This window comes from Sciurus carolinensis, chromosome 3 (assembly GCF_902686445.1).
Source record: "Sciurus carolinensis chromosome 3, mSciCar1.2, whole genome shotgun sequence".
NCBI lineage: Eukaryota > Metazoa > Chordata > Mammalia > Rodentia > Sciuridae > Sciurus > Sciurus carolinensis.
The window spans coordinates 167,597,948-167,609,844 of record NC_062215.1 but is presented as its reverse complement, the minus strand read 5'-3'; the positions used below and the strand labels follow the sequence as shown (position 1 = coordinate 167,609,844).

At 46.7% G+C, this 11,897-nt stretch overlaps 1 protein-coding gene across 1 annotated transcript; it reads left to right on the top strand.

The window, feature by feature from the left end:
* Positions 1–3,311: 3,311 nt before the first annotated feature.
* LOC124980586 (RING finger protein 225) lies at positions 3,312–6,108 on the top strand. The gene has a single exon (XM_047546301.1). The coding sequence runs from the start codon at positions 3,372–3,374 to the stop codon at positions 4,383–4,385; it is 1,014 nt and encodes a 337-aa protein (XP_047402257.1). The 5' UTR covers positions 3,312–3,371; the 3' UTR covers positions 4,386–6,108.
* The last annotated feature ends 5,789 nt before the right edge of the window (positions 6,109–11,897 follow it).

Here is an 11,897-nt window from a genome sequence, read left to right as displayed (position 1 = left end):
CATTTGGACAGAAGCCTGTGGCCTATGGGACACAAACGCCTCTTCAGAAAAGTGCTACCCTCTTGCAGTACAAGTCCCCCATGACACCTTTGAGTCCTAAAAAATGAGCAAATGTCTCCAGGATATAAAATAATTGGGGCAGGCTGTGGTGGTCCACATCTGTAATCCCAGGAACTTGGGAGGTCGAGGCAGGAGGATTGCAAGTTGGAGGCCAGCCTCAGCAACATAGTGAGGGCCTAAGCAACTTAGCAAGACTCTGTCTCAAAACAAAAAATAAAAAGGGCTGAGGATAGCTCAGTCACAAAGCGCCCCTGGGTTTGATCCTTAGTACTGAAAAATAAAATATTTAGAGATAGCGGGTGCCCCTGAAAAAATATTCAAACAAATTCTAGCATCATTTTTTTGGGGGGAGTACTTGGGATTGAACTCAGGGGCACTTGACTACTGAGCCACATCCCCAGTCGTATTTTGTATTTTATTTAGAGACTGGGTCTCACTGAGTTGCTTAGTGCCTCACTTTTGCTGAGGCTGGCTTTGAACTTGCAATCCTCCTGCATCAGCCTCCAGAGTCACTGGGATTGCAGGTGTGTGACACAGCTAAATTCTATCATTAAACAAATTCTATAATTGTTCGTGACCCTATCAACAAAATGTATTATTCACAAAACCATTCTGGCCCCTTTTAGGTAGTGCAGTGGTACCTACATTACCATGATCTATAGATGTGCCTATGTAGGAATAATTATTTTGGTAATGCTGTTTGCTGACACTAGATAGGAGCTGGAAGATGCTTCAGGTTTTGATTTCACTTTAATCAACCCTGAGTTTGGTGTAAGCCCCATGGGCCTCCCCTGGGGATGGTTTTTGTCCCCAGGGGATGTTCTGGATTATTACAACTGGGAAGCATTGCTACTGACATCAAGAGGGTAGAGGGTTAGGGGTAGATATTGCTAAAGACCATGCACAGAGCAGCACCCACAATAAAAAATTACCTAACACAGAATGTCAAAAGTGCAGAGGGGGAGAAACTCTGGTGTATGGTGGAATGTATCAACAAGTGAGGCTGAAAAATCTTCAGTGTTTTGCTCAAATGCTTGCTACATATTCTCCAACTCCATCAATTTACCTGCAAATGCCATAATTTTATTCTTTTTTATGGATGAATAATATTCAATTGTGTTTATATACCACAGTTTCTTTATCCATTCATCTATCTAAGGGCATCTATGTTGGTTCCACAATCTAGCTACTATGAATTGAGCTGCTATAAACATTGGTGTGGCTGCCCATGTCCTAAGACCTGGGTAGGCAGGAGGAACTATACAAATCAACACTCACCCTTCTATTTCTGGGCTTCTCTTCTCAGGGCTCTGTTTTAAATTTTTCATATCAGCATTATGTTTTTTCTCAGCACAGAGCTGATCAAGGCTCACAGCAGAAGGACCCAGTTTAATCCATGCATAAAACACACTATTCCAGGCTTCTCACAATCATACAGTCGGAAGAGGAAAAGGACCACAGGAAGCATTTTACTACAGGTCCTGGGCCACTTGACAATATTCCTAGGCCAGAGCAGGGCCTTCTGACGTCCCACCAACCTGCCCTCTCTGATCACATCACAAAATGAAATACTTCAACAACATTAAAAGAGAAGCACCCCAAACCATCATTATAAAATTTGAATCTTGGAAAGTTAGTGTTTTTTAACAAGCTTCAAGGTTTTTTAACAAGGTCTTTTGAACTTAAGACACCTATAACAGTCACTTTTCATAGAATAAAAAAACTAATTTTCAAATATCACAAAAGCCTTACGGTTATTCAGGACTCTCTACCTCTTGTCTGTACATTGGTAGTTCATTGGTTTCTTTCTGTCCTTTCTTTGCCTTTGCCTAGCTTTCCATCCATTTATCCTTTCCACAAACATTCCCTGGGGCATCTTGCTGTCCTCTGCAGAGAATCTGGACAGAAAGTGGGAACATCCCATCTCCTGGGAATCCAGAACCTTACAAAGCTATCTTCTTTCCCTTCCTTGGTGGGTGGGTGAGGCTTCCCTCCTCACAGAGCGAGGCCCAGCCTGGGGAAACAGGGAAAGGGAATTTCTGGTTAGAAATATCTGAGCTTCACCCCTCTCCCAACAGATGGTCCCTAAACCCACCGCTCCTATGTTCTCCTGAGTGCTCTTTGAAGAAACCCTACTTCTTGCTCACCTGCTCATCTGGGCTCCTATTAATTTTAATAAAATCAAGATTTGTCCCATGTTATTCATCGAGTTTGGGGCTGTGCACATTTGTGCGTAAAAGCTGAAGTGGACGCGAGGAGGAAGAAGGTGCTGATGCCAGTGGCTAGGTTAAATCTGGACTTGTGAGGTTCTTTGACAACTTTTCCTACACTCTACCTCTGTAAACGTCTGGGCACCAACGAAATAGCCACCTGGGTCTGCTGTGGTCAGTATCCAGAAAACATCAAGCTCCTGCTCTCAGCCTGTCTTCACGTCTCCTCAAATCTCAGGAAGCGGTATTTCTGAGGGTGGGGGCGGGGGGGGGTACTGTTCATCTCCAAAATTTCCTCCAAACAACGAAAGGAAAATGCCACCACTCGGCTTCCACCCAGAAAGCGCTCTGCAGGGCTGCGTGGTCTCTGCTAATAAAAGCGCAAAGCGTAAATGGCTTGGTGATTATTGGCTTTCGCCCTTGGACGGAGAAATGAGATCACGATTTTCACCAAGGGTAGGCAACGCCGCTGCCAGGCTGCTGAGGCCGCCGCTTCCCCTCCCTGCGCGGGCCCCGCATTACATCACCGGTGAGCTCTTGCTGGTGGGGGAGAGAAGGCTCGGCCAGGGACCCAGCCCCAGACAGGAGGATAAACAGAACAAAAAGGAGGGGTGGGAGTGGGCGAGTGTTGAGGAAGAGGGAAAGGAGAAAAGCAGATCCGGGGTTCCCATCATCAATCCTTGGGGCGGGGGGCGGGGTAGTACAGACAGAACGCAACATCCTTAAGCAGCTAAACCCCAAAATGTGTTCCCGCGCCGCCTCCCAGCCACCCTCGACTCCCATTTCCAAATCCAACAGAAACCGGTATCCAAAGCCAGAAGAGCTCCCTTGAGGGGGCCGAAGGGGACCGCAGAGAGGCGCCGGGGGACAGGGAGGGACCCAGGCGCCCGCGTGGGGGCGGAGCAGGGCGGGGTGGGGTGGACTGGAGGGGGAGGCGGTTGTCGTTGCGCCCCCGCCCGGCCCAGCCAGCGGTGCTTCCCCTGCCAGGCGACAGCAGTCAGAGGGGGAGGCAGAAGCGCCTCCTCCCCGCCTGGAGCCGAGGCGGCAACGCAGGGGGAGGAAGGCGACTCACCTTGCCCCCGATGAGGGGCGGATCATGCCATGGCAGCGCCAGCAAACGACAGCGGTGGCAGCGAACAGAGCCCCAGCAGCAGCCCCGGGAGCCGCGCGGGAGCCGGGGGCGCGGCGGCTGGAGGCCGGGACTACGGAGACTGGGGACCCCGGAACTCAACAGCTACGGCCCCAGGCCTTCCACCTCTCGAGGACTACGAGTGCAAAATCTGCTACAACTACTTCGATGCGGACCGGCGCGCGCCTAAGCTGCTGGCGTGCCTGCACACCTTCTGCCAGGAGTGCCTGAGCCAGCTACAGCTCCGCGCCGCGGCCGCTGCCGCCGCCAGCGCTGCGCCTGAGCGCGCGCAGCGCCCCCCGCCCTGGCACGATCCGCCGGGCGCCATCGCGTGCCCGGTGTGCCGCCACCGCACGCCGCTGCCCGACAGCCGCGTGCACGCCCTGCCCAATAACACCAAGCTCGCCGAGGCCTTCCCGCTAGCTCTGCGCGCTGCGCAGGATCCGCTACCCCAGGACCGCCTCCCACCGCTGCCAGCACGACGCGCAGCGCCTGCGGCGCCCCAGCCGCCCGCCCCGGCCCCGCAACCACCGCCACCCGTGGAGGACTCGGCCCCCGGGCCTCGTGCCCGCTCGAGTCTCCGCGCCCCGGGCGCCTACGACAGCTGCCAGAACTGCAAGCGCGCGGCGCTCACCGCCGGCTGCGTTTGCGTGGTCTTTTCTTTTCTCTCCATGGTGGTGCTGCTCTTCACCGGCCTCATCTTCGTCAACCACTACGGTGGCGGTGGTGGCGGGGGACCCCCCGGGAGCGGAGCGCCCCCTGGCGATGCCCCGGCGACTGGGTCGCCTTCGCCCTCGCCCGTGGGGCCCATCTGTCTGTCGGTAGCCAGCATCCTGGCGCTCTTCTCAGTCGTTGTCACCTGGGTCATCTGCTGGCTCAAGTATCGGCCCGAGGGTGCGACCGCCAGCTCGGCGGGAAGCGGCGGTGGCGGCCCGAGGACGCGGGCAGCGGCGGCACCCGGCGGCGCGCGGAGGAGCGACACGTAGCGGGGCAGCACACTGGTTTCTCCGCCTGCACCGCCTGCCTTGCACAGCCAAAGAGGAGTGGGCCTGTGACTCTGTACACTCGAGCTTCTCATTCCTCTCCCTGTGACGCGGGGACGCTCCGGACGTACCATCCCCCACCCTCCAGCCTCCTGACCACCATGGTTTTCTGCCTCAAGCTTTCCACGCCCCACTTCCTTGCGCAGGGTCAGAGAGGAAAACCTAGGAGGCGAGGATGCTAGTGAACAGGCTGGTGTAGTGTCCCCTTTTCCCCTTCAGGCGCCACCCCCATCATTGCAGAGTGCGTGACCGTCCTTCTCAGAGTCTGAGGATTTGCAATCAGGAGGAAATAGGAGGGGTCCCCCGTCAACCCTCCCGAAAGCTGATTTTCTGGAGGCTGGAACTTGAGAGTTTCTTGAAGGGTGCAGGTGAGCGCACGTATATGTCCACAGCGGTTGTGAATGGCCTTGAATTGTCCAAAGGAAGAAGGAGAGAAGTAAAAGGTTTTCCTGTTTCCCGGCGGTCCTGGAAAGGGAGAGATCCTGAGTGCTGAGAGTGACTTACACTCCCCGAGGGCACAGCCAGGGAGTGAACGTGGCTGCTGGACTTAGCAGCCCCGGGCATCTGTAGTTGTTGGGCAGGTGCGTAGCGCGCGTGCGCGTTCAGGGCAGTGCAGCGCAGGGACCGCAGCTCGCAAAGGGTAATGACCCTGCTGCCCACCTCCGGTCGTCTGGAGCAGAGCCCAGAAGTCCCATCTTCTGAAAGCTTGTGGTTGTTTTATTCACGATGTTACTGCCAGGAAGTCATTTCATCTTCTGTAACTGGACTCAGGGAGTTTAAAAAGCCTGATCTCCCTTCTCTCGAAACTGACTTACTGTTGCCCCCACCTGGAAGATATTGAAAGCTATTCAAGAATATAAACTACAGGCTTCCCCTTTCCCGTCTTTTTCCTTAATTTCATTTTTAAAATGATTTATTTTTGAATAGATATATCTGGAAATTTTTATACATTAAGATTTCCAGAAAAGTTGTTTTAAGTGGTGACATTTCTCTCATACCTCTGATTCAAATAGATTTTGAAATTAAGAGCAGAAAATAAAGGCTTGTTGGTAACGGAGTCAAGTTTTTATACTGTGAAACAACATTAAGTGACTTCCAACTGATGAAATATAAAATAGTGCCCAAAGATGAAATTAACTGATGTCTTTCTGCCTTTGACTACCAAGATATACATATATATACATATATACATTATACATTTAACAGTAAAGATATTATTTTGAATGTAGCTGTTTGCTGTTGTTGGAATCACTGAAATGTTCACATCTGGCCACAGGAGATGACAAAGAATACATATCTTATTTTGTAACTAAGGAGATGAATTATGAGTGTATGTTGCAGGTAGGTTAGATCCCCTTTTTAAGGGAGAAAAAGGTTTCAAAAGTATTTTATATGAAAACATTCCCTAATCCATATTTTGGAATTTGGACTAAGAAAGTTTTCATGTTTAAAAGTCACAGAAGAGACTGAGGGTGTGCTATTATTACTCGTGTATTTATGCAAGCTGCCTGCATGATATCTTGATACTATGCTATTAACTGTACTTGAATGGATCATTTGTAGCTATCATATGAGTGAAGTAATTTATTGGCCATCAGTAAGTGGTCTGGCTGCATTTTAGGAACTACAATATGGTGTGTTATATGTCTACATTGTCTTAATAAAAACAAGAAGTATTTATAGAAAAAACAATTTCGTGACACTTATTTCATTGTGAAACTTCAAGTTATTGGTGTGGCCTTTTCCTTAAATACTTGTCCCCATCTAAGTCTCTCTTTCACATTTTGAATGGGCTGAGAGAGAAATGCTAAGATGAACATTTTGTGGAATTATCCTTAGGGCTTAGTGAGTCCCTAAAGGCTCAGTAAGATCTGTTGTAGGATTCTGGAGGGAGAAACCCCCTAGCCACCTACAATTATAATGTCCACCAAAACCAAATTCTGTTGTCACCCTTTGTTCTTGTTTTCTGTGAAGTGTTTTAAGGTGCCAAATACTAAGAATCAAATTTCAGAGATGAGTTTTAATTTATACCCACAGCATCTATAGATGCATTTTTACCTTTTATTCTCCCTTTGTTTTTTTCCATTGTGGAGATTCTGTCTTCAGTCACCTTAGTTGCACAAATGAATGAATGCATCTACACAAAATATAATATGTATGCACATATGTTACATACGAATGTATACAATAACGTATATGTGTATGTGTATATATATATGCATAGTAGTAATAGAACATGGCTTTGTGGATGTAACCATGTGTACATGCATCCATAAACATATGTTTGTTATTTCACTCTCTGAAGCTGGGAACCCAGAAGTCTGTCTAAAGTTACTTGGGGACCAGCTTGCTTCTTCCAGAGTTTACTTATGTCCCACAGAAGTACATCAATGATGTAACCTAATGAGACCTACATCTTTGAATTGACTCAGTCACACTAAAAGCCACATTTTGCTTCTTTCATGGGCTTTCCATGTGAATGTTTTGTAATGAGAAATTTGAGTTAGAATACTTTAAAACCAAATCAGTACATTCAGTAGCTCAGGATTTAAAGATATTTTTATCTTAACTAACCTTACTGTATTGCAAATGTCTTATTTTATTACCAAAAATTGAGTGACAAGATGGCCGATGGTTTCCAGTGGTTCTCTAGCATGCAGGGGTCCCTCCTCATTTTCCATTCTGCAGGTTTGATTTACTCATTCCTACTTCATGTAGAAATGTGGGCACACCAGCATCTTAGAGTTTGGAAATTATTGAAATAATGGGTGAATTGTCTGAATCGCTCCTGGTGCTAATGGCATGCCTGCCCATCTGCTCAGGACTCAGGTCCCCAGGTCCCCATGGTTCAGAATGTTCAGCCTACATTCTGAGGTAGCAGGTTAGAGTTATCCTCATTCTTCCATAGAATCTAAATTTCAAGTGAAAGAAACTCAACATGCAGACCATGGATTAAACACTTGGCCTCTGAATCCAATGTAATTTGGTGACCAGCATCTACATTCAGAAAGCACTTTGGGCTTGGAGGTCAAAAAAAAAAAAGTGTCTGCGGTCACAAGATGTGTCTGATATTTCATCTCCCCTTACTTGGAAAGATCTTGGGATGTCAATTAACCTGTTTGAACCTCAAGTCCTTCATCTATAAAATGAGGATGAGAGAAGTATCAGCCTTCTCTATCTCAAGAAATTGGTTGAAGATTTGTAGGTTTAAGAGGGGAGATGGCTCATGATGCTTTGGAAATTAAAACCCTGTGTCATTCTCTGACCTTGTTCTCATTCAGTTCTCCAAGGATGTAATATCACCTCAGAGAGGTCTACCCTGACCACTGTATTCCCTGGGGTTATTGGTTCTGATTTCACTTCCTTCCTAACCTTTGTAACTCTCTGCAATGATGTCATTTATTTATTTGTTTATTTACTTGTCTCTGTTCCTCTACTCTATCCATAAAGCCTTAGTGAGCTCCCAGCACATAAGTGGCCTATCATAGTCTGTTGAGGAAAACTCTGGAATGAATGTTGGGCTCCCCATACTCCTCTACCACTCAGTAACTCATTAGTCCCTGAGGGTCTTAGGTCAAAAAGTGCTTTCCCTATTTTATAATAATTTTGGAAAGATGGAAATATTTACTTATGTAAAACCCTTTGAGTTTTGAGAAAAATCAGCACTACAAAAAGTAGAACTCTTACTGCATTGCATTCAGTGACAGGAACCACTAGAGAGTCTAAAAGACATGTGGCTTCTGTTTCTAATCCTTTCTGCATTATGACATTTAGGGTACATTTATGCACTGTCCCCTGCAAATTGAGCAGCATTTGCATAGTTGGGAAAAGCATACATTGCTGTGGAATTTTCCATAACATTGAGACCAAGTTCTATTAAATTTCTTTTATTTGTTGCTCCCTGTTTTATTAACTCTTGAGCCTTTGTCATAGTGAAAATGTTTCATAGACTTGTTAATTTTATTGATCTCAAGGGAATGAGCCCCTTCCTCTGTGATCCAACTGGTACCCTCTGTAATCATTTCATTTCCATTAGCTAATATCTAAATTTTACATTTCTTCTTTTATACAAAGATGGTTAAATTTACATCATGGGCAATGAACTGCATTCTTGCTAAATAAACATTTGCATTTCTTACTTTGAAGTCATGTTTTTATTGTATGTTAAAGTGTGAATTTGTTAGAGTAATAGCTAATGTTTACTAAAGTAATTATTTCTAAGATCAGTGTTAGAAATGACTGCAGTTGAAGTTATGTGGATGAATTTATTATAAGACAGATTTTATTCACTGAGTGCAGTGACAGGTGCCAGTAATCCCAGCTACTCAAGAGGCAGGAGGATCATAAGTTCAAGGCCAGCCTGGGCAACTTAGTGAAAGCCTGTCTCAAAATTAAAAAAAAAAAAAAAAAAAGTCAGGAAATGTAGCTCAATGTACAGTGTCCTTGGGTTCAACCCCCAAGTACCATCAAAAAACAAAAACAAATAAAAAAAGAAGACAGAGATTTTATACTAGATCTCTTTTGACTATCCATATAATATATACATACATTGCCATTGCTTTCTTCCATCTGGGTTGTTTCTGAGGAAGTGTTTACTTATGCAGACCCAAAATATGCCAAAGAGAAGTAAGTTTCTTTCTTTGATAAATTCAAGATCATTTCTCTTTATAAAATATATTTGGGGAAAAAGTGTTCAAATTCCATCTCCAAGAATATTCCTAGGAGCTGGGGAAGAATGTGCATACTTCCTTCAGAAAAACAGTTGTCTTTGCATGTAAAATTGGATTATCTTTGGTTTAGCAGTGCCCCTTCTCCACGGGGTTGAGTGGGGGTGTTGAAGTGAGAAGAAAGAGGGTAGAAAAGTCTCCTTAGTTCCTAATATTACCAAACACACCACAACATAAACTGAAAAGAAAGCGTTTAATCACTGTAAAAATTAGAACACTTTTATTTCAACAGTTATAATTTTGGTAACCATGGAATATAATGTCCCCTCAGCTATCTCTTCCGGCAGCAACAATGAGGGCAGCAACAATGAGTATTCCTCATCATATGTAAATAATGGATTTGTATTTCAATTGTGTATGCATTTTTAAATGTTTTGCAGTCAAATTTAGGAGGTAGAGATGGAGTTCCATCTGACCCATAGTTTGGGGAAGGATTAACTCCCAGTGAGAATTAGATAGTTTTTGCTTGGGGAAAATCGGGTGTTGGGGGGAACTATGAAAGACAAATGATTTGTCTTTGGAGGCCCATTTATTAAAATTACATAAAGCCAATTTATTTCCCGATGCGAGTTTTAGCAGAGTTTCTCCAACCAGGTCGCAGGTTAGAGTTACCTAAAGGGCTGTAAAATAATAATAATAATAATAATAATAATAATAATAACAACAACAACAACAACAACAATACTAAGCACCGGTTCCGCCCACAAAGACTACTTTTAATTGGTCCAGGCGGGGGAGAAGAAGGTGCATCGGTATTTTAAAAAGGCGCCGCGGGTGATTCTTCTGAGCAACTAAATTTGAGAGTCATTATATTTCACAACCTTTTTATTGAAACGCGACCGGCTACCTAATCTCACTTTAATGAACTAAATGCCGCCAAGTTGTATTTTCTTAGAAACTCATTTGGAGAGCGTGGGGCATTGCTCGGATTTCGGAAGTGGCCATAATTTGGATAACCGAAGGAGGGCTAGTTAATCATTGCTTTAATCTCTCTCTTACACACACACACACACACACACACACACACACACACACACACTTCTTTTGCCTTCGCAGTCCCAGGCAAAGCAGGTATATATGTTTGCACTCCCATGCGGTGAGCTGTGATTTTCCAAACGTGGGCCAGGTGATGGCTTGTGCCATTTTCCATCACAGGACTTTTCTGTGAGCTTCCCCAGCCCCCGCAAAACAGGTGAGTCTTTTCCAAGACCAGTGAGAGTCATTTAAATTCTGGGACAAATCAGAAGCACAAGATCAAGCGCCCGCCCGGAAGGTCGAAGGTGATCCCTTGAGTCCTAGAGTTGGAGACCCACCTGAGCGGCATAGCCAACACTCGTCACAAAACAATAAGATAAAAAGTAAAGAGCGGAAAAGTGGAAACTTGGGACGCATTCTGTGAAAACATCTCGAGGTTAAATGAACAAAACCTCACCAGTGACAGCTCTGGTGTCATCGCCAGTGCCAGGCAAAGGGGCGCCTCAGTGCGTCTGCTGGTTGTGGACAGGTGGGTTTGCGTGAGCACATCTAGTTCGCAGAGGGCAGAATCGTGTCTTCTGATACGAACAGAGCTGTTCAGTTCCTTTCAAAAGATCCTTCCGAGTAGCCGTTTGGCGTGCAAATTAATTCCATGCTCTTGGATCAGGTGTAAATAGATTTGTGCTGAAACAGAACGGCCCTGGGTCGGTGGGAAGCAGGGGATTACCTCGATTTCTCCGGTTTTGGGCGCGGACGCTAGTGGTGGTCACTGAGCCCAACGAATCTCAGGGGACAGTTGGGGTGCAAGGGATGGCAACTGAGCTCTCGTCTGCACTACGAGGGCGGCCCGAGGCAGCCACTGCACCTGGGGCCCCGGGGCTCTCTGGGGTCGAGAGGGGGGAATCCTGGGGCCGAAGGGGTCCCTCTCAACAGGGGGCCTTCTGAGTTAGACAGAACACGAGATCGCCTAGGCTAAGAAGCGCTGGTCCCCACTGGGCTGAACCGGCGCCCCTTTAGTTTGTTCCGCTCGCAGTCCTTCGCCCCATTTCCTAGCCCAGTTACCAGTGGGCAGGGGAGGACCTGGAAAGAAATGAAAGACACAAAGCGTTGTCATGAGCCCAGTTGCCCGGGCGTGGAGCAACCAGCTGTCTTGGTATCTTGTCAACCCGATCACTCAGCCTCTCCCCTTAGTTCCTATGGTTTGTTTTGTCTTTGCATCGGAGCTGGTCTTCGGTCTCACCTCTCCGGATTTGGTGACGTTCCCCTATCTCAGGATCTACAGCGTATGTCATTTATGACCAGACGGGGTATTCAACATCCCTGGATTCCCAGCGGCCACTCCCAAAACCCACAGTAAAGGTGTACGTTCACGTTTATTCTTAAAAACGGTAGAGATGGGAGCCGGGCGGTGGCGCACGCCTTTAATCCCAGCGGCTTGGGAGGCTGAGGCAGGAGTTCAAAGCCAGCCTCAGCAAAAGCGAGGCGCTAAGCAACTCAGAGAGATCCTGTCATTAAACAAAAGACAAAATAGGGTAGGGAATGTGACTCAGTGGTTGAGTGCCCTCCGAGTTCACTCCCCGGTGCCCTCCCCCGAAATAGTAGAGATGGTGGTGGGGACGTAGCTCAGTGGTGGAGTGCTCGCCTAGCACTGCAAGACTCTATCTAGGTTTGATCCCCAACACCAAGCGAAAAAATAGTAGAGATGCCCCAAATAGATTAAGAAGAAAAAAGGCTGCAGAGGAGTCGGTGGGGC